General features: G+C 40.0%; 1 protein-coding gene across 1 annotated transcript in view; it reads left to right on the top strand.

Moving 5' to 3' along the window:
* The window catches only part of LOC118817135 (zinc finger protein 850-like), a 267,264-nt gene extending 241,182 nt beyond the window's left edge, over positions 1-26,082 (top strand). Inside the window, 3 exon segments of the mRNA XM_036583844.1 lie at positions 6,078-6,469; positions 24,628-25,123; positions 25,125-26,082. Of these exon segments, the coding sequence (XP_036439737.1) occupies positions 6,078-6,469; positions 24,628-25,123; positions 25,125-25,955 (1,719 nt within the window). The 3' untranslated portion in view covers positions 25,956-26,082.
* Positions 26,083-27,696: the final 1,614 nt, after the last annotated feature.

Here is a 27,696-nt window from a genome sequence, read left to right as displayed (position 1 = left end):
GAAGAGGAACATGCTGCTGATGATTTGCAAGATCAGATGACACATAATGAGTCTGAAAAACGAGGTATGTGTCTGAAAAACTCACACAGACACAGACAGCAGATCACTGGATATGTAGTGTGAGAATTGAGAATTCCATTAACATCTAAGAGAGTAATAAAATGGAGGAAGGTGGAGCTGAGGAGGCTTCAGGTAGAGACGCTTGCATAGGAAGGCTGAAAAGGCAGACAAACCCTGTGAGCTAGAAGGTCAACACACAGAAAAGGACAAAAGGACACCGTTGAACCTGTGCTGAGACAATCATCACGAGCAGTTAAACCAAAAGAAGTTTTTACTTACCTGCACCCAGGCCAGCCAGTGTACCAACAGTGGAAACAAGGGGCTTATGCAGTGGTCAGTGATCCTAAGTATCAAGCAGGAACATACCTCACTGTACCTGGTGTATACTAATATCCAGGATTAGTAATTTTGAGTTCTTAGGATTTATTAGTAGGAAAGATGCCAGGATAGTGTAAGGGTTTGGAAATCTTGATAAAGATGCATCAACACCCTTATACTTTTTTTGTTTTTTTTTGTTATTCATATTGGGTTTTAAAAATGTTGAGCTAACTTCTTTATTTGTGTGCTTCTCTTTCATTCTTTTCTTTGGTTTGGGTTTTGTAATAAACTTCATGTCTTTTAAAAGCAGATCAGCTTGAGTAAAAAGGTACTAACATTAACTTTAGCATCAGCCTAACTAAGCTGCTATAGTGCTTTTACAGGGGTTCTCTGTGAGGGAAGGCTTTGCTGTTGTGTATGTGTTGTGTTCGAGTGCTGCTATAAGTGAAATACGCACATTGGATTGAATTACTGTCGTGTTAATGCTTATAAGTTGAGTCAAGAAGCACTTCAATTGCATTTGCACTTTAAACTGGTTTTAGTATTCCCTTTTACCCTGAAACTGTGAAATTTTATTATGGTTTACATGTGTTTCAGGGTTTTTATCACATTGGTATTCATTGCTTTGGTTTTCTTTTCTATTTTCCTTTCTTATATCTACTTATAAGCTGAGTTAAACAAGTTGGTTTATTAATTTAAATTGTTCTCTTTTTTTTGTCTATTCATGAGTTTGGGTATTTCAAATTGATATTTGTCTTTAGGCTTATCTCATTGAGAACATTGTTTGGTTGTTTGTTCATTTACTATTCCATTAGTGATTAATTGGGTTATTTAGTTAATTAGTAGTCTTTATTTCGTTTTTCATTTTCTATTGTTTTTGTGAGTATTTAATCAATAGGATTTATATGAATTCATATTCAAGTATTTAATTTGCTTTCGTATTTTTGTATGAATAAATTTGAACGCCAGAGGATTGCACACCAAAACGTTTGTCCGTTCTCTCTATTATTAAGGGAATCGGGCTTTGTACCATACCCTGGGTTTCCCCTAGGCCTGGGGTCTGTAACACTTACATGTGTTTCTATTTTAGTTTCCGCGATTGACCACAGCCGTCAATCGCTTTGCAACTAAACAATAATATTCACAGATTAATTTAGGCATGGCAGTGCGATGTATATGTCTTGGCTTACATGTGTTTCTGTTCTGGTACCCACGATTGTCTACTGCCATCGATCGCTTTGCCACTAAATAATAATATTCACAGATTAATTTAGGTGTGGTAGTGCGATGTATATGTCTTGGCTTATATGTGTTTCTATTTTAGTTTCCGCTGTTGTCCATAGCCGTCGATCGGTTTGCACTAAAAAAATAATATTCATAAATTAATTTAGAGGAGGTAGTGCAATGTGTTTGTCGTGGATTACATGTGTTTGTGTTTTATTTTCCGCTGTTGTCCACAGCCGTCGATCGCTTTGCAATAAAAAAAATAATAATAATATTCACAGATTAATTTAGGCATGGTAGTGCAATATATATGTCTTGACTTACATGTTTTGGTGTTTTAGTTCTCGCTATTGTCCACAGCCATCGATCGCTTTGCAACAAAAAAAATATTCACAGATTAAACTAGCTGTGGTAGTTTGATTTATATGTCTTGGCTTACAGGTATTTGTGTTGTATATGCAACTATTGTCCACAGCCGTTGCACCCTTTGCAACTAAAAATTTTTCACATATTTATTTAGGCGTGGTAGTGAGATGTATACGTCTTGGCTTACATGTGTTTCTGTTTTCGTTCCCGCTATTGGCCACAGCCGTCGATCGCTTTGCAATTTAAAAAAAAAATGAATGATATTCAAAGATTAATCTAGGCGTGGCAGTGCGATGTGTATGTCTTGGCTTACATGTTTCGTTGTTTTAGTTCCCACAATTGCCCACAGCCATTTATCGCTTTGCAACTAGAAACATAATCTTCAGAGATTAATTTAGGCGTGTAAGTGCGATGTACATGTCCTTACTTTCATTTTTTTATGCTTTAGATTCCGCTATTTTCCACAAATGTCATGCTTCGAACATGCATGGGAACTTCAGTGCTTGACTTGGACTCTGGTGCTTTTGCTTCAAGTGGACTTTCTTCCAGTGGCAAAACACTAAGGACATGATATAAGTCTTCAGTTTGACCTGACTGACCGTTTAAGGAATGCAGGAAATCGACATGATACAGCGCAGGTCTTCAAGTGAGTTAAATCATCATGAGAAAGTTGAGCCAACTGTATTTTTTAAATTTGCCTAACATTTTTTCAAGTTGGATTTTTTTACAGTGCACTACGCAATGTTCTCTGCTAGTTCTAGCTAATATGCTGGAAGAACACTCTGGAGACCTGATTGAGCCTAATTTAAACATCGTTACGTAGATCAAATAATTGTTCCATCTTTGGAATGTGGAGGTTGTACAGCTGTTCTTGCCACCAGCTGGAATGTTTGGTTTTGGTAAAACCAGCTGGAATCTGATATGTTAATAGGTATGTACACATTGAACAGTTCACCCTAAAAACGACTTTGCAGAATAACAATTAATTGAACTAGTTTTTGTGAACTTAAATAAATAGTTTGATTTAAAGAACGGTTCATTCAAAGTCTTTATTTGAGCAGAAATAGTTAATGTGCGAACCATTTTTACACTTTATAACATTTCAGCTTTTACAGGTTATAATGAGCCTTGAGTTTCAGTTAATTTCATGAGTTTTGTATCTCTGACACTTCTGTGTCTCTTTGGCTTTTTTCTCTTTTAAACTGAGTCCCATTCCTGCTCAGAGTGCAGCTCTGGAGTGCAGCATAATGTAAACTCTTTTCTTGCATCTTCGTAAGTGGCTGAAGAATTTAACATGAAATTAAGGTAATTATTAATTATTATCACTGTTAGTTATGAGTTATATTACAACAGGTAAGAGTACATTTATGTTTAGTGTAGGCCATTTAGAGCAGCATGGCAGGACCAGTCAGCTCCAGCCTGGTCTTAATTTTCAGTATTCTGATTTATTATTTTCTCTTTCTTATAATTTGGTGACCAAGTCACTCTTTTTTTCTGTTACAATATTTGTAGATTTTATTTTTTTCAAACTCCACTAGTCTGTACATTTTCTGAAATATGTACATAAGATGTTTTTTAAAAAAAGTACAAAAAAAATTTAATAAATGGCAACTGTAAAAACAATAAAACAGTGAATAATAAAGAATGCTCTAAATAAGCTCTGTACTAGAACAAGACAAAGAAAAATTACAGAAAGTAACTTTTACCAAGAAGGTAGACAATCTGGGGGCTTGTTTTGGTCAAACTGTAATCACATGCAGTATGAAATATGTACATTTCTGAATGGAAGCAAAACGGACTTTATTTTCAATTTGTCCACTTTAACCTTGTACAGTAAACAGGAAAGATCTTACACTCTGTATGCGTTAAAATGGTTGAATCCTGTCACTGAATCTGTGGTATATAATGTACGTTCTGATATCTGACTGTTCAGAGTTTCCAGCTAAAGAGTTTTGATCTCCTGTGCAGAAGGAACTGTCACCATCTTTCAGCTTTAGGCAGAATTCGGCTAGATGAATTTCCTGAAATTGTCTTTTTTTCTGGCTTTAGTTCAGTGAAATGTCCTCTTTTAAGGACTTTTTACACAAAGTCCACAAAAAGTGACATGGAGCAGATGTTTGCTCTGATAGATGAACAGCTTGAGCTCTGCTTTTCTGATCATATTTTTCAGATCTTTTGCATAGTTTTAATCAAGAAATGCAGAGACTGAATCAAGAGGATCATGAATCTGCACATCTTCAGCCAAACGTTCTGTAAAGCTCTCTTGTACAAAACAGCTCAGCAGTCACGATCATTACACTTTTGGCACAAGGCTGCTTTACTAAAACTGTCAAGAACAGCAGGAAGTTATTGTACATGGTAGTGTCCAAGATGGGAAGCAGAATAACAGGTCTGTGTACAGCAGAAACTCTCTATATTCAATGGCTTTCCATCAGTCCAGTTCAGTGAGTGCTCTGGGTTTCCTTACAAACTCACAAGGAATAACATTTCTTAAGTGTGTTAAAGAACTGGATAAACTCTTCACTGCTGATGTGCAGGAGAGACAGGGAGATTGAGTGTTTCTTTATGGGCGAATCAATATCAAAGTATAACCCCACTAACTCAACGCCCCTCATTTAACATGAAGTGGTGCCTTCCCTTTGCAAAGCCTTTGGCCACCATACTGCTACCTTTTCTGGTAGTATCCCACTTTAATGTTGTAATTATTATCGTAATATATTATCATCGAAATATTATGACTTTCTTCTCAAAATATTATGATTTTATTCTAAAAATGTGACTTTTGTCTCGAAATATTACGATTTTATTCTAAAGTCTACTATCTTTATTTATATTAGTGGCCCTAAAACACTTTGCGAGCGCTTTTATTATAGATTATGATGTCGGTAAGTTTACTGTTACATTAACATTTTACTACAACCTTAAAACTTGGAAAATAAGCACATGGTTGCTTGATAGTCAGCAATACTCAACCTTGCCAGAATTATTCTGTGTAAGCTGGCTGCAGCATGGTAACCCCTGCTGAATAAAGACCATCAGGATTAAAAAATGTTTTTTCTAATGGTTACCATTAGAGACCACTAGTTTCCAAGTAGAATAAGAAATGTATCTGGAATCAGTCACTAGGTCACCTGGTAAACCATTCCTTTACATTATCAACCCATCAAGAAAAGCTAAAACGCATTACAAACCCCCAAGAACCAACAGAAATTCTTAATGGTTTCTATGTTCTCTTTAGGGATGTTAATATTATAGTCCATTATTACACAATAATTTAAATGACGGCTGGTATGGGGAGCAGATTGCGAAGTACTGCTGAAAACACTGCTAATTGCTACCGTTATGATTCAGGCCGCAAGTTCAAGTCAGGGATCACAAAACCGCAGACAGAACTCTACAAATCACCAGAGACTATAGATTTACGCATATTTATTTTTAACTGCCAAATGTTGTTGACCACAGTATGAAATGCTGGTGGTTTTTGAATAATCACAGTCAATTTAGCTAAGTTATTGTTAGTGTTGGTATTGGTATAGCAACATGACACACTGCTTTTCAACATGACATCAGTGGTTTATAATGTGTAGGGAAGGAAATTGAGTAATTAGGTTATTGGCTTTTCCTCATCTGATGGATGTTAATTCTTTCTTTACACTTGCCATTTGATGGAATTCTTGATTTGTATTAGACTAGTTTTGTTTCATTTCACATTGAGCTTATATATTTTTTTTTCTTACAGAAATAAAGATGCCCAGTATAAAGTCTTCTCCTGCACTTTCCTACTCATCTTAAATGTGTTTCTGTAAACACAGCAGGACATTCCACCAAGAGGAAAGTTAAGCTGCTGTAACTAGTGATATATATAATAATATGGCATCCAGAGACGTTCCAGGACTCAGGGGGCTTCATCTGGTACCCTCCACATGAAGACATCTAGCAGACAAGCACAGAAACACAGCAAGGAGAAAAATCACTACTGCTCAGAGTGTGGGAAGAGTTTTACTACACAGAGTAATCTCAAAGTACACCAGCACATCCACACAGGAGAGAAATTATATCACTGCACAAAGTGTGGACAGAGTTTTACTGAACAGGGTACTCTCAAAAAGCACCAGCACATTCACACAGGAGAGAAACCGCATTACTGCTCAGAGTGTGGGAAGAATTTTACTACACAGGGTAGTCTCCAAATACACCAGCGCATCCACACCGGAGAGAAACCGTATCACTGCTCAGAGTGTGGACAGAGTTTTACTGCACAGAGTCATCTCAAAACACACCAGCGCGTCCACACAGGAGAGAAACCGTATCACTGCTCAGAGTGTGGGAAGAGTTTTTCTAAACAGAGTAGTCTCCAAATACACCAGTGCATTCACACCGGAGAGAAACCATATCACTGCTCAGAGTGTGGGAAGTGTTTTTCTGAACAGAGTAGTCTCAAAAGACACCAGCGCGTCCACACAGGAGAGAAACCGTATCACTGCTCAGAGTGTGGGACAGAGTTTCAAACATTTTAACACTGTTAGGACCCACAAGTGCACTAAGGGCAGTTTTGGAAATGGCCAGTAATGACCAATAATCATAACACATAACACCATTACCATAGCATCTCTCAAGAGTTAAAGTCTGCAGGAAATTAATCTCTCAAATTAATATTTACTCAGAACTACCTCTAAACACAAGAACCCTTTATGATGACAAGTTCAAGAATCATGCCCAAGCTGAGAAATGGTTTTTATAAGAGACTTGTGTCCACAGTGCCATCCAGTGACTGAATTCAGAACTGAATCTCAGACTTTCAGACGACTTGTGTTTTGGTTAAATATCAATTATTCTACAAAGAGTTTTCTGTGTCATTTGTCATAATTGTTACTCTCAATCAGAAATTGCCATAAGCTTAACGAAGAGCTAGTTATAATGTTGAAATGCATGGTTTTATTTTTTTTCTTTATTTTTCTGTCTTTCCACTTTTTAAGTCTACAATAATCGTTTTCTATTAGTCAAGAGGAGGAGGCAGTTCTGTCCCTCAAAACTACTGTATTTGTTTTCTTCCAGCATTAATAGTGTAATCTTAATAATTCTTTTCTTTTGAAAGGTGTATTTGTTAATGTAAATGAAATGTATTTGCATAAGAAATGATATAGACTGTAGTAATATGATTGTCAGATAGTGTATCAGAATGGCTTTCCATGTATTATGTTTATGCTGAGTAGATTCAGGACCAAAGGAAAATAATTATATTCAGTGGATTGATGGTGAATTAAAAGCTATGTGTCCCTTATGAATTTCAAATGGCTTATTCATTAACCTCATATGCTAAAACCTATCAAACCCCTGTCTCTGCCCCAAAAGGAGTGGCTTGCATACAGTAGCATATAGGTAACCCCTATGTGTAGGCCATGATTCTGCTGCATGAAATTCTTTTAATTGATACAGAAGAAAAGACACTTACATAAGCACAAAATTACTGGGGAAGTCCCCAGCCATACACTTCACCTTTACAATGACCAGCTCGCAACACAAAACGCCCACGCAATAACCTCACTTCCCAACACAGGATAACACAAGTAACACATACACATACCTTTTAGACAGTACTACTAGATAATGGCGTTTTAACAATGTTTTAACACTTAACCCCTATTTTTGGAGGGCCCATGCCTCCCATGATCCTCTGGACTTCATAAGCTTCAAAGGGCCAGCAAAAGGTCGCTAGAATGTTTTAGTAAACTGAATTAGAGTATCTCTCAGATAAATTTCATGTATCTGACTCCTGTATGTATATCAGTCAAAATCCGTAATTTAATGCATATTTACTTTGTAATACATTATTTACTAGTTAATAAATAAATAAACCCTTTATTGAAGCTATCCTTTGTGTATGTGATGTCTAATTATTTTATCTCAGGCTGTGGTAAATGTTTTCAACGCTAGAAAAGCTTTATCCTGCTTTAGCTTATGAGCAGGGACGTCAATAGATACACTATATTGCCAAGCGTATTCGCTCGTCTGCCTTCACATGCATATGAACTTGAGTGACATCCCATTCTTAATCCATAGGGTTTAATATGATGTCGGCCCTACCTTTGCAGCTATAAGTGCTTCAACTGTTCTGGGAAGGCTTTCCACAAGGTTTAGGAGTGTGTTCACAGTCAACTGTCAGTGGTATTATAACAAAGTGGAAGCGATTGGGAATGACAGCAACTCAGCTACAGAGTGGTCGGCCACGTAAAATGACAGAGTGGGATCAGTGAATTCTGAGGTGCATAGTGCGCAGAGGTCGCCGACTTTCTACAGAGTCGATCACTACAGACCAGATTGATGTTCTGGCAGTGTTCTAATGGTGTTCAAAAGCTGTTCCCCAGGTGTTCTCATCGTGTTCTGATGTTCTAACGGTTTGGTGTATAAAGGTCTTTTGATTGGTGTACTTTTGGTGTTCTGGTGGTGTCGAAGTGGTCTAATAGTGTTCTGAAGGTATTCTGATTGACATTCTGGTGGTGTCCTAATTGTGTTCTAATGGTACTGTATTTGTAATCTGGTGTTATTCTAATTGTTTTCTGATGGCGTCTGGATTGTGATCTAATGATATTCTGATAGGGCTCTAATGGTGTTCTGGTGGTTTTCTAATATGTTCTGGTGTGATCTAATGGTGTTCTTATGGTGTTCTAAAAGTGTTCTGGGGAGGTGGTCATATTTTAATGGTATTCTAACAGTGTGCTGGTGGTGTTTTGACAGTGTTGTGATCATGTTCTGATAGTGTTCTAAAGAACACCACCAACAGTGTTCTGATTGATGGTGTTCTAATGGGGTTCTAATAATCGAATGGTGCTTTACTGGTGTTCTCATGGTGGTCTAATGATGTTCTGGTGGTGTTTTAATGTCGTTTTGAGGTTGTTTGGATAGATGCTCTGGCAGTGTTCTGTTGGTGGTTTGATGTACTGGTGGTGTTCTTATGGTGATCTGATGGAGGTATTGGTTATGATCTGACGGTGTTCTAATGATGTTCTGATGGTGTTCTAATGGTATTCTGGTGGAGCTCTGACCATGTTCTAATGGTGTTCCCGGTGGTGTGCTGATGGTGTTTGTAATGGTGTTCTGATTGATGTTCTAGGGATGTTCTGATATACTGACGGTTTTCTGGTGGCGTTCGTATTGATATACTGACAGTATCCTGGGGTGTTCTGATTGGTGTTCTAATAGTGTTGTGAAAGTGCTCAAACGGTCTTCTTATTTTGTATTTATGGTGATGTAATGGTGTTCTAGTGGTGTTCTGATTGATGTTCTAAAGGTGTTCTGATGGTGTTCTAAAGATATTGTTGTGATTTTCTTACAGCGTTCTTCTGGTGCTCTAATGGTGTTTTGATGGTTTACTAATGATGTGATGGCGTTCTAATGATATTCTGATGCTGTTCTAATGGTGTCGTGGCTCTATCCTCATGGTGCTCTGGTCGTGTTCTAATGGTGTTCTGGAGGTGTTCTGATTGATGTTCTTACATTGTTCTAATGGTTTTCTGGCAACATTCTGATTAATGGTCTCATGTTTTAATAGTTTTGAGGTAGTGTTCTTATGGTGCTCTAATGATGCTTTGATCGTATTCTAATGGTGTTGTGGTGGTGTTCTAAAGGTGTTCTTATTTTGTTCTGATGGAGATGTAATGATGTTCTAGTGGTGTTTTGATGGTGTTCAAGTGGTGTTCTGATGGTGTTCTAATGGTGTTCAGATTTTGTTTCAATTGTGATCTAATCATCTTCTGGTGATATGATTTATGTTCTGATGTTCTCAATATGTTCTAATGGTGTTCTGATGGTGTTCTTATTGATGTTCTGATGGTGCTCTTATTGATGTTCTGATGGTGTTCTAGGTTTGTTCAAGTTGATGGTCTGACTGTGTTTTAAAGGTGTTTTTGTGGAATATAGTCTCAAAAGTGACTACTTACACTCTTTGTTTAACACTATATCACAGGCCTCAACAGATGAGGTAGCTGCACATCAACCTTCTGGGTGGGGATTATGTGGCCCTGCCCAATCTATACCAAAGTCTTCATCAGTCTGAAACTCACAGAGGCAGGCTTATTACTCCATATTTTTGACAATGAAAGTATTAACCTGATTTGGAGATATGAAAATGTAAATGCCATGGTTTTGAAAAATGACGAGATGCTCAAAACACAGCTGCAGTCCTAAGACAGAGGTCAGGTTTGACACAGTTACGACGAGGAGTGCAGAGCAAGCTGCACCTGCAGCGTTACTGTACTGAGTCAGCTACCCAGATAGTAAGCATATATCTGCCCACTGGTTTGATAAGGTTGGAACCCCGCTGACTGTTTGCCACTGCTGTTCCACCTTCGGGCGACCCAGATTATTGTCCAGCATACAAGTTCTAATTAGATGTTAATCTTCCCAATAAGATTTTAAATGCACACAGTCTTTCATTTAAAAAAATAAACATAGGCTGGCTTTGGTACCTCATCAGCCCTCTGGTGTGCGGCAGATACGAGGCTTGATCGTCCCAAACGCCCCTCGGAGGAAGAGTATGGGTGGGCCACTGGCACAACAGAAAGCGTCTTCAAATCAGAGAATTCTTGGGTAGACTCCTGGCTATCGCTGCATGTTCTTGACGTATGTACCCTGGGGAATACTTGACTTGGACTCCGCCATCTTTGTTTCTTTGAGACTTTCTTCCAGCAGCAAAACATTGACAAAATGATATAAATCTTCATTTTGTCTTGACTGACCCTCTAAGAAATGTAACTTTTTTGATGTTTTAAGTGCACTTCAAACCAAAAATGACAATGATGAACTGGATGAAAATTGCCCAGGAAGGCAGGGTGTGAGTCCCATATGGTCTAGTGGTCGGGAAGTACGTATGGGAAGCTGTTTGACCAAAACATCTATTGGGCAACAGTCTGCATTGTGTCCAAGTGTTCTTGGGCATGATTTGGGTCATGACAGGCCCTAGTCCAGCTTAGATGCCTGTTGCAATTTAAGGGGAACATATTGACAAGATAAAATGCCAAAAAAGTGTTGCTAAGAGGACCTAAGAAATTTTCACGTGAGTGTGTATGGGAAAACAAACCTGACAAGCTGGTCTAGATCAAAGCAAGACATACAACTGACAAATAGACCTGCAACACTTAGTTCTGACACTCAGCATGTGTAAGTGATCTCTTATTTGCTTGCTTGTGAAAAGAGACAGGGTGCTTCAGAGATGCTTGATTGATTGCCTTAATTTAAAAAATAACTTAAAGAGGGTGGAGGGACAGATGAGGGGGACAGATAGTTAGTTCAGCACCAACATTCCCAGATTATCATAGGACTCTCTGTCCCAGATCTGCGCCTTTTTCTAACGGGAAAACGAATTAACCAAAGGCTCGACTAAACAGGTACGTTTTTAGCCTAGACTTAAAGATGGAGGCTGTGTCTGAGTCCCAAACACTGACTGGTAGGTTATTCCAAAGCTAGTGGGCGTTGTATGAAAAAGCTCTTCCCCCTGATGTAACTTTATTTATTCTAGGTACTATTAATATATATTAATAATAAATAATAAATATTAAGTTATAAATATTAAGTTAGTAGCTAAATACTAAAGTGCCCACCACTAATGTTACCTATATTTTCAATATTTTTTTTTTCTTTAAATGCAATGGCCTGTACGTGGGTCCAAACCTAAAGAGGAATTCTAAGCTATGAATTTTTCATAACTGCATAATTAAGTTACTTAATCACTTTTTTGCTAATATTAACATTACAGATAAAACTTCAAAGGAATATGTAAATTCACTGTTCATTTTGGATAGTAAATAAAATGGTTATATTTGTGATGTAGATACTGAGGTCCAGTCGTTCATGTCACCACCACTGTAAAGAAATCAGTGAGTCATTTTCTTTGCAGTTGACCATTGTGCATCAAACCTGAATGACTTTGTTTACATTTCAACCACTGAATTATGTAGAATTATGAAAACACTTTTACATATTTTAATAGTAATTTTGTTTTTTGTAGAGAATGGAGCCTAAATTTGGGAAGAGGTCTGATGGAAGTCTCAAGCTCTGACTCCAAGGCTGCTTTTGCAGTTAAGGAAGACAATACCAACAAGCTATGGTCCAGGGCCATTTCACCTGAGAAGGTCCAAGACTCAGTGAAAAAGACAGTCTTACGGTCTGGTGGAGACATAGGCAATGCTATTCACATTTTGGGTCAGCAGGAGCTCCAGTTTGGGGTTTTCCGGGGAAAGACCTACAAGTGGGTGGCTGAAAATGCTCTTGGTTGTGCTGGATACCTTGTTGCTGCCATGACTTAGGAGTTTTCTAAGGGGAAAGACTCTAGAAATCATGGAGAAAACAAGAGGGCTTTTCGGAAATATATAGATCACTTCCCTGAGGGCCGCTATGCTGTACAGATCAGGGTGGAGAACATGGCCTGCAAGAACATGCAATCTGCTGCCCAGGCCTCTGGCAGCATGCAATCTGCTGACCAGCTCTCCACCACTTCTGAGTCTGCAATTAGTCACACATATTTGGTTGGGAAAGGTAGCAAACCTGGAAAAATCTGTGACTCTTTTCTCCATCCAAGTTCAAACCTTGTAAGCATATAGTAAATAAATAAGAACTTCATGAAATCAGACAATTTGTCATCATTTGTACAGCATGCTTACTGTTTTGTTATTGTATTGTCTTATTGTTTTTTGTCAGCTGTTCCAGCTGCATCCCTTGTTTTGTTTGAGCCCACCCTACTTGACAACAGTGAACTGCTGATGGTGGCTGACCAGGTGGAATCAGAAGTGACATGTAAGTTTTATTTTCAGACGCATATAATTTGTTGTATAATTGCTCAATACATTGTTAACTCCATAACACCTTAGACAATTGCATACATAATATTTATTTATGTCCAGCCATACTTTTGTGTAGGCTATGTTCGTCTATGTAGGAATTAGTAATTTTATTAGCGTTTTAATGTTGTGTAGTTTCCTTGCATATAGGTTTTTGTAATTGATTTATTCAGGTTTGAACAATTGATTACATCTGTAATTAACCATGTGTTCATCATTCTTTCTGTCCCTCTCTCCAACTCTTTCTCTTTTTTTCTCTTTTTTCTGTATCTTTTAGAAAGCAGAATTTTCCTGTAGCCTGGAAACCCTCTCTCCCTTTAGTAGATCAGCAATGCATCACCAAGGCCTTTTCAGGTGGTCACGATGTGGAAACCAGAACTGGACCTTTCCGGATTGGACAGGATGTGGTGGTACCGCCCCCAACCTTCACTTTCTCCACTTTCATCAGCCTTCACTTTCTTTCTGGTATGCCGGCAATGGAGAGACACTTTGGACACAGCTTGTTCCTCTGGATGCCAAGGAAGCTTTGGCATGTGTGGCTGCTCTGTCCACACCCAGACTGCGGCAAGGAGGAGCTCACCTCTGCTGGAGTGGACCAGAGGATCAGGCAGGTGGTTGGTGTCCGCAGTTCATATTTTACAGCATCAGAATACCTTGCGTGCAAGAGCTGCAAGAGGTCATCAGCTGAAGCCAGAACATTGTCCCTCAGCTAGACATGGGCCATCATGTCCAGTTTCCCTGCCTCCTTACCTCCAGACTGGGATGTGACATCCAGAAGGGTGGCAGATGTGGCAGAGGCGTTTGGGCAACAGCAGCAGTCAAATCCAGAAACAGCTGGAAGAGCAGCTCTCAGAAGCTTGGCTGCAGAAACAGGTCCAGTTTCTCACTGACAGCAGAGAACTCATTAGAGCTGCACCATCTGGACTGATCACACCTGTTGCCCTGGGAGACCTGCCAGGGTTGCTTCCAGTCCCAAAGCATCGCTGGCAAATGCAGGTTTATGCTCACAATGTCCTGAACAGACTGCAAGAAATATAGGTCTCTATCACCTCCCAGTTTGAATGAATCCTGAAAATGGACTACCAAAAAATGAGTGAGGAAGATGGCAGGACAGAGTCGTTCAACAGCATCCTTGGAAACAAGCACGGACAGGTCATTATATCTATGGTCACAGCATCTGAAGGCATCATCAAGTGCTACCATGATGTGGGCGTGACACTTCTAGAGGGTTGTAAAACCTCATCAACCCTCTGGTTTGCGATGGATATGAGGCCTGCTCTTCTCTAACGGCCCTCGGAGGAAGTCGTCTCGACACAGAAAACGTCTGGTTTCACAGACTTCTTGGGTGGACTCCTGGCTGGCGCTGGGGGTTTTTCTGTTTTCCGATCTGTGGGAAGTCGCCCCCTTTGACACCAGCACCTGCAAAGAACAAAGATGCTAATCCTTAGCATTAGAGCCCACTCATTTCAGTGAGATTTGCTCAGGGGCATATGTACCCCAGGAAGTACTTGACTTGGACTCTTTGCTTCATGGGGACTTTCTTCCAGTGGCAAACCATTGAGGACACAGTATAAGTCTTCAGGTTGACCTGACTGACCATTTAAGGACTGGAGGAAATGGCATGATACAGGGCAGTTGGCGGATGGCACCATCCACAGCTTGGGCCTGAGATACATACTTTGCGCCCCAGCATGAGCAATGAAGAAAAGAGCAAGAAACAATGAACAAAAAACAACTTTTTTGATGTTTTAACTGCACCTCAAAACAGAAGATCAGAAAAATAAAAAATCACATCCTTCCATTCATTCCATGGTGTGTGAAATATGTGTAATTTTCTTTACATTTCTGAAAAATTACAATGATGACTTGGAAGAAACTGCCTGGAACGGCTGGGCATGAGTCCCATATGGCCTACTAGCTAGGATTCCCCTTTTTCACCCAGGCAATTCAGATTTGACTCCCGGCAGGCTAAGCTGTTTGACCAAAACATCTAACGGACAGCAGTCTACATTTTAGTGATTTTAAAATTAAAATAAAAAAATTCTGGTGCACATTAAACTGCAAGAAAGGAAAAATGAAGTGGTTCAGTCATGCAAAAAAGTTGTATCACCTAGAAACAAAGCATGGGCACAATCTTTATGGGTATCTCCCCGCCTTACAGCATTTTCTAGAGTCAAAGGCAGAAACCTTCCATCCCATCTGATGTGCTAAAACGTACAATACAATACAAACTAAATGGAGTCTGCTAATGGCTGTTTCTGTTAACTATTGCAGGAAAAAATCTATGTGTAGTTTTTCTACACTGGGTTTGATGTACTCTGTTATGTAGCTCCTTGTGTGAAAAGAATCAGTTGGACACTGCGGGGTCAGTTTGCTCAACAGCAGACTGACCCAGGTAATAGAACTCATGGAAAAAGGTTATATCAATTTGAAACTGTCAGTTGATGCAGCTCTTCTGCTATGAGACACTCATAAACTCAATATAGGTTGTTAAGTGACTTAAATAATCATGAGAAAGTTGGGCCATCTGTATCTTTTAAATTTGCCTAATATTTAAGGAGTTGGATTTTTTTTACAGTGCACTAAGTAGTGTTCTCTGCTGGTTCTACCTAATATGCTGGAACAACACTCTAGAGACGTAGATGTTTTGAACCTGAAAGAGCCTAAGTTAAAACAGTTTTAATTATTTTATTTTTTTTATGTACAAATTTTAAAAAGGAATAAAAATGAATGGCAACTATGAAAACAATAAAATAGTGAATAATAAAGAAAAAAAATCTTAGTGAATAATAGTGAATAATAAAGAAAAAAAAAATCACAGCAAGTAACTTCGTAACAGAAAGTTACCAAGAAGGTAGAGAATCTGGAGGCTCGTTTTGGTGAAACTGTAATCACATGCAATATGAAATATGTACAATTATGAATGGAAGCAAAACAGACTTTACCTTCAATTTGTCCACTTTAACCTTGTACAGTAAACAGAAAAGATGTTACACTCTGTATGTGTTAAAATTCAAGATTCAAGAGTTTTGTCAAATGCACAGCAGAAACAGGCAGTTGCACTGTACAATGAAATTCTTACTTTGCTGTTCCTCCATTCACTAATATAGTCTTATCTATCTATCTATCTATCTATCTATATAGATATATATAGATATATATATAGTATAAGAATATATTAAATACACTGAATAAGTATAAATACACTAAAAACAATAAAGTAAAAAAGTAGTTATATGTGCAAAGTTGAAAGAAAAATTAAAGTTACATGTGCGTATGTGCAAGTATGTAGAGCAGCTGTCTGTAAAGTGCATGTTGCAAGTCTGTGTAGTTTTGATCACACGCTGGAGAGCCTTTCTGTCCTGAGCAGTGCAGTTTCCATACCAGACCGTGATGGAGCTGGTAAGAACACCCTTGATCGTACTCCTGTAGAAGATGCTGAGAACATGCCAAATTTCCTCAGCCTTCTCAGAATGTACAGTCACTGCTGGGACTTCCTGATGGTGAGGTGTGTTGTGAGACCAGGTGAGATCCTCACTCATGTGAACGCCAAGGAATTTGAAGGTTTTCACCCTCTCCACCTCTGTCTCACCTATGTACAGGAGTGTGTGCAGCTCCCACTTCCTCCTTGGACCAACAATCATTTCCTTGGTCTTGTCTGCATTCAAGGAAAAATTGTTGTCATTACACCAGGCCACCAGCTCAGCCACCTCCTTTCTGTACGCTGTCTCTTCCCCACCAGTGATCAGTCCAATGACAGTAGTATCATCAGCAAACTTGATAATGCTGGTGTTGTTCTGGGAGGCCAAGCAGTCGTACGTGAAGAGTGTGTACAGAAGGGGGCTCAGCACACAGCCCCGAGGGACCCCTGTGCTCATTGTTCTTGTGCTGGATGTGCGGCTGCCGACTCTGAATGAATGGGGTCTGTCTGTTAGGAAGTTAGACGCCCAGTTGCAGAGGGTGGGTGTCAGTCTGAGAGTGAGGAGCTTTTCTGAGAGTTTGTGTGGGATGACCGTGTTAAATGCTGAGCTGTAGTCAATAAAGAGCATTCTGACATATGTGCCCTTGCCATCCAGGTGTGTGAGGGCTGTGTGAAGGGCAGTGTTCACTGCGTCGTCTGTGGACCGGTTACGCTGGTATGCAAACTGGAGAGGATCTATAGTGTTTGGAATGGTCTCCTGGATATGAGTCATGACTATCCTCTCGAAGCACTTCATCACAATTGGGGTGAGTGCACGGGGCGATAGTCATTTAGGCAGGTCACAACGCTTTCCTTTGGGAGGGGCACGATGGTGATAGTCTTGAAGCAGGATGGCACAAAAGCTTGCACGAGTGACAGATTGAATATGTCCACAAACACGTCAGCCAGTTCTGATGAGCAAATCCTGAGTGCACGCCCGGGGATGTTGTCTGGGCCGGCTGCTCTCCGTGAGTTTATTCTCTTCAAGTTCCTGTGCACATTAACTGATGTCATAGTGAGCAATGCGTTCTGTGTGCTCTCTTTGGCTGTAACGTCTCTCAGTCGGCCAGGGTTGAGGGCCTCGAAGCAAGCATAGAACTCATTCAACTATCTGTCTCTTAGCCTGTCTGATAGAACTACGCAGGTTGTATCTGGACCTTTTGTAGTCTTCAGCGTTGCCTGAGAGAAATGCAGCATGGTGAGCATGTAGCATGGACCCGAACTTCACCGTTTATCCAGGGTTTCTGGTTGGGGTATTTTATGCAGCGCTTTGTAGGGACAATGGTTTCAATGCAGCTGCTGATGTAGCCCATTACCCCAGAAACACAGTCCTCTAGATCAACAGTACAGTCCTCTCCCACAGCAGCAGTTCTGAACACATCCCAGTTTGTACTGTCAAAGCAGTCCTGAAGCACTAAATCAGTTTTTTCATTCCACACTTTGATAGTTTTACTCACTGGAAGTGCTTGCTTGAGGAGTTGTCTGTAGGCTGGGTAGAGGAACACGGAGATGTGGTCGGACTGTCTGAAGTGCGGCCGAGGCACAGCTCTGTAAGCCCCCCTCACGTTGCTGTAGACTTGGTTGAGTGTGTTGCTCTCCCTCATCGGAAAGCTCACATGCTGATGATATTTGGGGAGGACAGTTCTCAGGTTGCAGTGGTTGAAGTCAGCGGCAAAAATGAACATGGCGTCTGGGTGCGTGGTCTCTTGTTTACTAATGGCGTCATGCTGCAGCCCCAGCGCCGTGGCCGAGTTTGCACGTGGCGGGATGTAAACAGCCAGAATAAACACAGCGCTGAACTCTCTTGGCAGATAGATGGGTCTGCACCTCACCATCAGCAGTTCTAAGACAGCTGAACGGTGTTTTTCAACAGTCTTTACGTCTGAACACCACCTGTTGTTCACGTAGATGCAAACACCGCCGCCTTTGTTCTTCCCCGATGCTGCCGTGCTGTCCCCGCAGTGGCCGGAGTGCGTTTCTAACTGGATCGCTGATTCTGGGGTGCTGTCCGAGAGCCAGGTTTCCGTGAGAATAAGAGCACTCTCTGATCTCACAATGAGTTGTTATTCTGGTTCTCAGCTCATCCAGCTTGTTTTCGAGGGAGCGAACATTAGCCAGCAACAGGCTAGGTAGCAGTGGTTGCGTAGCCCTAGCCTTTAGCCTAGCTTGTAGCCCACCTCTCTTGCCCCACTTCCGCTATGGCCACTCCGCTTACCCGAGGGCAGTGCTGCTGGGCCTTGCCGGCTGGTCCTGGTGGAGTACGAGCGTAAAAGAAAGTTGAAGTCAGAAAGGCTAAAGGTAAGTTCATGATGAACTTTACCGATCTCCAGGAGTGCCTCTCTACTGTAAGTAACTGTTCCATAGGTATACTGTACATTTAAAATAAATACTAAAGTTAAAATAAATAATAAATAGCGTTGGTTGCAGGAGGAACACACAAAGACATCTGCCATGGTGGGCACCATCTTGCCAATGGTTGAATCCTGTTGCTGAATCTGTGGTATATAATGTACGTTCTGTTATCAGACTGTTCAGAGTTTCCAGCTAAAGAAATTTGATCTCCTCTACAGAATGAATTGTCACCATCTTTAAGCTTTAAGAATTCAGCTAGATGAATTTCCTGAAATTGTCTCTTTTCTGGCTCTGTTTCACTGAGATGTCCTCCTTTAAGGTCTTTTTACACAAAGTCCATATTACATGGAGCAGACATTTGCTCTGATAGATGAAAAGCTTGAGCTCTGCTTTTCTAATCATATTTTTCAGATCTTTTACATAGTTTTCATCAGGAAAAGCAGAGACTGAATCCAGAGGATCATGAATCTGCACATCTTCAGCCAAACGTTCTGTAAAGTTCTCTGAAATTGTACAAAACAGGTCAGCAGTCATGATCATTATACTTTTGGCACAAGGCTAGTTCACTAAAACTCTCAATCCTGTGAAGGCAGCAGGAGGTTATTGTGCACAGTAGTGTCCAAGATGGGAAGCAGAATAACAGGTCTGTGTACAGCATAAACTCTCTATATACCTTAACAAGCTTCAGTTAGTCCAGAACGCTGCAGCCAGAGTTCTCACCAAAACCAGGAAATTTGACCACATTAGCCCAATTTTGTGTACCTTACATTGGTATCCATTTATACTGTTTTGTGTCTGTGCTGTTATCCAGTGTCGACCAGAGGAGGATGGGTTACCCTTTTGAGTCTGGTTCCTCTCGAAGTTTCTTCCTCCTGTTGAGGGAGTTTTTCCTTGCCACTGTCGCCAAGGCTTGCTCACTGGGGGGTGTGAACCCGGATTCTCTGTAAAGCTGCTTTGTGACAACATCTGTTGTGAAAAGGCGCTATATAAATAAATTTGACTTGACTTGACTATATTCAGTGACTTCCCACAGACTAATCAGCCTTTCGGAAAACCCTCGCAGACATGAATGCGTGTAGTGTACAGGAAAGTTAGATATGAATCCTATACTAAGGCCAAGATATGGTGAGAACTGCAGTGATGGTCCTCATCTGTCATTTGTTCAAAAGAAACATCGGTTGTCAAGACAAAAGCTGTTTCTAGAGAACTCATTCGATAATGAAGGTGCCTCCCTCTTTGGGTACATTTGTCCCATCCATGGAATGTGTTGTGGCCCTTTGTGTTTGTTAAGAATGAACAGGCAGGTTTATCACAGCTGAGCAGAGTCTTAAGATCATTTTTCCTTTACAGAGGAATCTATAATCTTCTAGGTCAGCAGCAAAATTGCTCATGAATGGACTGTGTGATGTGGCTCTTGTTTTTCCACAAAAAATATCATAAATGGTGGAAGATGTGCAAAATTCAGTAACTTTCCTAATATTGGCCAGAAGTGCACTGTGGAACTTTTAAAAATCTGTAACCTTTTATTAGTAGACTTTTCCGTTTCTCAGTGAGAGACCACATTTCAACAGATGACTTTTCATTACTTCAAGAACTCCAGAATGAAAGTAGTGCCTCCTGCTGTCTGTCTGATATTATACCATCACTGTGTCCTTTAAACAGGTGTTCCATCTTCAGGGAGTTCTGGATGACGAAGGAACAAAATACTCAACAAAGCTGAAAGAGCTACAAGGGAGATACAAATACTTCATTACTTTACTTCAGTATTTCTGTCACTTAATTCCTGTTACTTTAAATCACTACATTTCAAAAGATCAGTCTGCACTTTTCACTCTGTACATTTTCAAAACAGGTTCATTACTTTACTTAAGTATCTATTTTATCTCTCTATATATGTATTGATGTATTTTATCTTTCCAAATCTTTGCTATGTGCTGTGAGTGTGATGGACCGTGTTTAAGCTCTGTTGTAGCTAACGGCAGGCTAGCGTCTGCATTCTGATCTCCCTTTTCTGACAGTTGTTTGTGGTGGAAGGTACAGGCTGTGTCAACTAATGTGGGAGGAGCATATTTTAGGGTGAATACGGGAGTCCCGTGTAATAGGGGTGTTACGGTGGGCCACGAGCACGGAGGCGGTGAAACTGGTGGAACTCCATGAGGACAGCGCGGTGTGTTTGGGGGAGACTCTGAAACGGAGACTCAGTCTGAGATTAAAGAGCTGTAAGTGCTGCTTTAAGCTGGTTTCAGTCCTTATATGTCGGTGTAACTGACTGATGAGGGTCTTTAAATGTCTGTTAGAGCCTCATTGATGGAAATGCTGCTCATCCTGCAGTGATTTAGAGGAGGAGCTGCTGTGATCGGGTTTGGGGAACTTATGTGTTTCTTCACGCTGTGTTTATTAATGTCTGCCGTCTGAAATATTCAGATAGTTAATGTAAGTATCTTAATTTGTGTGTTTGGGTGTCTCAGATGGTGCTTTGTAAATGGGCTGTGTGTCTGAGGAGCAGCAGATGTGGCTTTTCCCTTTCTGTGTATGATATGGAGGTGTTTTTATAAGAATACACAAAGCTTAAAGTGGGTTTATACACTGGCTGCAGCAGTTGATCATGTGATTACGTAATCATTTTTTTTGTATTTATGTGTAGGATATGAGTTATTATGTCACTGCTTAGTATTATAATGTTTTTAAAATGAGCGTTTATCCTGCAAATGACTCAACCAAACTAGTACTGGTGTTTTTATAATGACATGAATTCTATATATTCACTTTCAAATATTCTTTCTGTAGATTGTAAATTATATGAAATTCTTTGTATTTTAGGACCTTTTATTAATGAAGTGAACTTAAACACAAATAGACTTTACACTAATGTTAGCTCTTTATACTGAGCTGATGTCAGAGAAATTGTGTTATTGGTGGTTTTATTGTCTGTAGCATCAGCCTTTTAAAGACATGAGTACAAAATCTCTGGTAAATGTGACTCAGACAGCTGCTTTATGTTAGCTGGATAACAATTTGTTATCAATGGCTTTTAGCTAGTGTGGCTAAATATAAACAAAGTCTGTTGAATTCATCATCAAAAAGAGTCCAGTATATGTACAAATGTGGAGAATAAATAGTAGTTTATTATAGAACAGTATAAATGATCTGTGAATGTCTGGGTGGGGGGTGCAGGTTAATGCCTGGTAGATTAAGAGCTGGTAGGAGTGTCTATGGTGGGTGTTTGAGGTGGTCTGTTTAGAAGGGGGTGTAGTGTGAGAGCTGTGAATGTCTGGGTGGGGTGTGCAGATTAGGAAGAGTATGAGATTGTGTATAGCGAGAGTGTAAATAGGGTGTGAGGGGGCAGGTAGTCACATTCATGATGAAGTCATTCTTCCTGCAGATCCTTGTAGTTTTATCAGTAAACAGTACCTTAATACCAATACCAATAAATTCAGATTCAGTGGTTTTAGTAAAAAGATGTTGTTTTTTTTTTTTTATTCCAATTGTTTAATAGGGTACGTGCTTTGGTAGCAAACACGCAAAACTGAATAACTCTAAAAACAGTATTAAAATAACTATAGGCCTTAGTTAATTTCTGATGTAGTAGGTTTTTGATTAGTGCTGTAAAATGTAGTAGGGGTGTAAATTGCACAATTCATCATGATACGATCTTACATCGATTCTTTTAATCAACGATAGGATCATTTTTAATACTTGGAAAATTGCCACGATGCGATTCGGTACAGTACTGGTTTGTTTCAGCACGAGTCGATGTGATTCCACACAATCTGTTATATTTCTATGAGCTTACAAATGCAGACAAATCTGATTTGACCATTTTATTATTAAATGTCAAATACAGCAGTCATAAGCAGAAAACAACATAAACTAGAAAACAAATGCAATTAACATTGTGAAATGTGGTCGGCTAAACAAAGAGTTTTACTGTAAATCTGTACAGCACTAAAGCTACTTTGCTTATTACTATTGTTTAGTAGTAGTAAATGATGTGAATCAAGGATACCATTGAAAAAAACACTCAAGTAAGAAAAAAGTGAAATGACCCAAATACTTTCAAAAGAGTGATCAGTATTACGTCTGTCATCTCCTATTTCATTTGGAAGGATATGCGGCCCTATAGTGTAGTAGAAAATGAAAGCCTTCATGAACTTCTGCACATGCTGGAGCCGGAATACAACATTCCCTCTGGACAACACTTCAGTGAAAGCTGCATACCTAAACTGTATCAAGAAGTACAAGATGACATAAAATGCAGGGCGAACCGCAACACAACAGATGGCTGAACGTCGTGTACCATAGAAGCGTACATAACCATTACTTGTCATTTCATTGACTGTGACTGGCAAATTAAGAATTACGTTCTTCAAACATGCGTTTTGAACGCATACAGGAGTAAATATTGGGGCAGTGCTGAGAAAAGCATGTGAAGAGTGGAATTTACAAGACAAAAAACCTGCTCTTGTGACAGACAATTTTCTGCAACATGTCCATAGCCGGACAAGTGGCAAATCTGTCTCCTAGCAACACAGAAAGGCTTGAAATGTGCCAGTGCGGTACAGCTGTTTGGCACAAAGAGGTCTGTTTATCCCATAAAGCTGAAACATGGACTCGTCTGACCACAGCACACATTTACACTGTCTCTCAGACCGTCTGACATGAGCTCAGGCCCAGGGAACTCGGTAGTGTTTCTTCATAGATTTAGTGAATGGCTTTCTCCTTGTGTAACAGTGTTTCAAGTTGCATTTCTTGATCCAGTGGCGTACTCTGTTTAGTGATAACAGTTTACCAAAGTACCCCTGAGCCCATGTGGCTGTATTTAACACAGCAGCATCACAGTTTTTCATGCAGTGCCATCAAAGGGCTCCAAGGTCACACATATTCAACAGTCTGAGACTGAGGTTTCTCTGGATTTTGCAATTTAATGTAGGGTAGATGGTGAAAGACCCAAATTCTTAGCAGTCTTGTAAATGTTCTTTTTGAACTGCTTGAGGGTTCCGTCACAAAGTTTGTCACAAAGTGGTGATCCATGACCCACCTTCACTTGCAACTGCGGAGACTTTTTTGGAAGTTTATACCCAATCATGATACCTTCACCCTTGACTTCAATAAGTGTCCTTGTCTTTCATTTATTAATGCCTTTTCAGTCAGTGGAAGTTTATAAGGAGGAAGTATTGATATATTTTATATTGTTGTTTTGTTTTGTAACAGTTAATTACCTATAGTTTTGAAAGGGTCCATGACTGTGAAGTGTAAACACTCCAAGAGGTTTGAAGGAGCACAATTTATTATGCACTTAATTGTCTATACATAACTTGGAGTAAGGCCTAATAAGACGAATAAGCTCTGAGAAAAAAAAATACACATGTAGCAAAATTCTTATGTTTTATGTTTTTATGTCTTTAACCTTGTAAAGCAGAGGATCCAGTTACATTCAGTAAAAATATATGTAGGATGAAACATATTCAGTTTGGGACCACTTTGTTGACCACAGTATGAAATACAGTCAATTTAGCCAAGTTATTGGTATTATTGGTATTGGTATAGCAACATGACACACTGCTTTTCAACATGACATCAGTGGTTTATATGTGTAGTTAAGAAAATTAAGTAATTAGGTTATTGGCTTTTCCTCATCTGATGGATGTTAATTCTTTCTTTACATTTTCTGCCATTTGATGGAATTCTTGATTTGTATTAGACTAGTTTTGTTTCATTGCTGATTGAGCTTATATTTTCTTTTTTTTTCTTACAGAAATTAAACATGCGCAGTATGAAGTATTCATCTGCACTTTCCTACTCATCTTAAATGCGTTTCTGTAAACACAGCAGGACATTCCACCAAGAGGAAAGTTAAGCTGCTGAAACTGGTGATATATATAATAATATGGCATCCAGAAGACGTTCCAGGACTCAGGGGTCATCATCTGGTACCCTCCACGTGAACACATCTCACAGACAAGCACAGAAACACAGCAAGGAGAAAAATCACTACTGCTTGGAGTGTGGGAAGAGTTTTACTGCTCAGAGTGCTCTCAAAGTACACCAGCGCATCCACACAGGAGAGAAACCGTATCACTGCTCAGAGTGTGGAGAGACTTTTACTGTACACAGTGCTCTCAAAACACACCAGCGTATTCACACAGGAGAGAAACCGTATCACTGCACAGAGTGTGGACAGAGTTTTACTACACCGAGTAATCTCAAAGTACACCAGCGCATCCACACAGGAGAGAAACCGTATCACTGCTCAGAGTGTGGAAAGACTTTTACTGTAAAGAGTGCTCTCAAAACACACCAGCGCATCCACACAGGAGAGAAACCGTATCACTGCTCAGAGTGTGGAAAGACTTTTACTGTAAAGAGTGCTCTCAAAACACACAAGCGCATTCACACAGGAGAGAAGCCATATCAGTGCTCAGAGTGTGGGAAGACTTTTACTGTACCGAGTGCTCTCAAAACACACAAGCGCATTCACACAGGAGAGAAACCCTATTACTGCTCAGAGTGTGGGAAAGAGTTTTACTGCACAGAGTCATCTCCAAACACACCAGCGCATTCACACAGGAGAGAAACCTTATTACTGCTCAGAGTGTGGGAAGAGTTTTACTAAACAAAGTCATCTTCAAACACACCAGCACATTCACACAGGAGAGAAACCTTATTACTGCTCAGAGTGTGGAAAGAGTTTTACTAAACAAAATCATCTCAAAGTACACCAGCGCATTCACACCGGAGAGAAACCGTATCACTGCTCAGAGTGTGGGAAGAGTTTTACTGTACAGAGTCATCTCCAAACACACCAGCGCATCCACACAGGAGAGAAACCTTATTACTGCTCAGAGTGTGGCAAGAGTTTTACTAAACAAAATCATCTCAATGTACACCAGCGCATCCACACCGGAGAGAAACCGTATCACTGCTCAGAGTGTGGACAGAGTTTTAATCAACAGAGTCATTTCAAAACACACAAACGCATTCACACAGGAGAGAAACCATATCAGTGCTCAGAGTGTGGGAAGAGTTTTACTGTACAGAGTGCTCTCAAAACACACAAGCGCGTCCACACAGGAGAGAAACCGTATCATTGCTCAGAGTGTGGACAGAGTTTTAATCAACAGAGTAATCTCAAAATACACCAGCGCATCCACACAGGAGAGAAACCGTATCACTGCTCAGAGTGTGGGAAGAGTTTTAATCAACAGAGTAGTCTCAAAATACACCAGCGCGTACACACAGGAGAGAAACCGTATCACTGCTCAGAGTGTGGGAAAAGTTTCAAACATTTTAACACTGTAAAGACCCACAAGTGCACGAAGGGCAGTTTTGGAAATGGCCAGTAATGTCCAATGACTATAACACATCACAGCATTACCATAGCACATCTCAAGAGTTAAAGTCTGTAGGAAACAGTGGTTTCAGGCCTCATTTCAAGCTGTTTATGCGAAAAAACACCCACTGGGGTTTATACTGTTTTAAAAAAAACATAAAGCATAAAATGCTGAACACCAAGCCAAGCCTAAAGTTTGTACTCCGAATGGGAAGGTGTCATACTGCATATTTTCTCCCAAATGAGTTTCATTTGTATTATATGTGGATAACAACCGAGAAGCCCCACATTCAATTATAAGAGGCTTTTACTTTCTAATTTAGCAGATCTAAGCATGTATAGTATTTCTGATGCAGTGGTGGATGTTTTCACACACATTTGACCATGAGCTTGGCTCTTTATCCTTCTTTCTCAGCCTGCTATTTCTTTCTTTAATCTTTTTCAGCTTTTACGACAAATCTTCCCTTTTGTTTGAATCAAGTCAAGATATGATTGAAACCTCTCAAATCAATATTAACTCCGAACTACTCCTAAACATGAGAACCCTTTATGATGATGAGTTCAAGAATCATACCCATGCTACACTCCAAAGCTGAGAGATGTTCTTTTTTAAAAGACTGTTTCTATCTTGTGTCCACAGTGCCATCCAGTGACTGAATTCAGATCTGAATCTCAGACTTTCAGACGACTTGTGTTTTGGTTAAATATCAATTATTCTGCACGAAGAGTCGGGCGACACGGTGGCGCAGTAGGTAGCGCTGTCGCCTCACAGCAAGAATGGCCTGGGTTCAATTCCCGGCTGGGTGACCAGGGTACTTCCTGTGTGGTACTTCCATATTCTCCCCGTGTCTGCGTGGGTTTCCTCCAGGTACTCTGGTTTCTCCCACGGTCCAAAGACATGCAGTCAGGCCAATTGGATGTGCTAAATTGCCCCTAGGTGTGAGTGTGTGTGTGAATGTGTATGTCTGTCTGCCCTGCGATGGACTGCCGACCTGTCCAGGGTGTATCCTGCCTTCCGCCCAATGACAGCTGGGATAGGCTCCAGCACCCCACTGCGACCCAGAAGGATAAGCGGTTTAGATGATGGATGGATGCACGAAGAGTTCTCTCTGTCATTTGTCATAATTGTTACTCTCAATCAGAAATTGCCATAAGCTTAACGAAGAGCTATTTATAATGTTGAAATGCATGGTTTTATTTCTTTATTTTTCTGTCTTTCCACTTTTTAAGTCTACAGTAATTGTTTTCTGTTAGTCAGGAGGATGATGCAATTCTGTCCCCCAAAACTACTGTATTTGTTTTCTTCCAGCATTAATAGTGTAATCTTAATAATTATTTTCTTTTGAAAGGTATAGTTGTTAATGTAAGTGAAATGTGTTTGCATAAGAAATGATATAGACTGTAATAATATGATTGTCAGATTGTCTATCAGAATGGCTTTCCATGTATTATGTTTATGCTGAGTAGATTCAGGACCAAAGGAAAATAATTATATTCAGTGGATTGATGGGGAATTAAAAGCCATGCCTCCCTTATGAATTTCAAATGGCTTATTCATTAACCTGATATACTAAAACCTATCAAACACCTGTCTCCGCCCCAAAAGGAGTGGCTTGCATACAGTAGCATGTAGGTAACCCCTACATGTAGGCCATGATTCTGCTGCATGAAGTTCTTTTAATTGATACAACAAAAAAGACACTAACATAAGCACAAAATTACTGGGGAGGTCACCACCAGCCATACCCTTCACC

The sequence above is a fragment of the Colossoma macropomum genome, unplaced genomic scaffold (assembly GCF_904425465.1).
Source record: "Colossoma macropomum unplaced genomic scaffold, Colossoma_macropomum, whole genome shotgun sequence".
NCBI classification, from domain to species: Eukaryota; Metazoa; Chordata; class Actinopteri; order Characiformes; family Serrasalmidae; genus Colossoma; species Colossoma macropomum.
The sequence above is the reverse complement of the archived record's forward strand: the minus strand, read 5'-3'. Positions and strand labels throughout refer to the sequence as shown.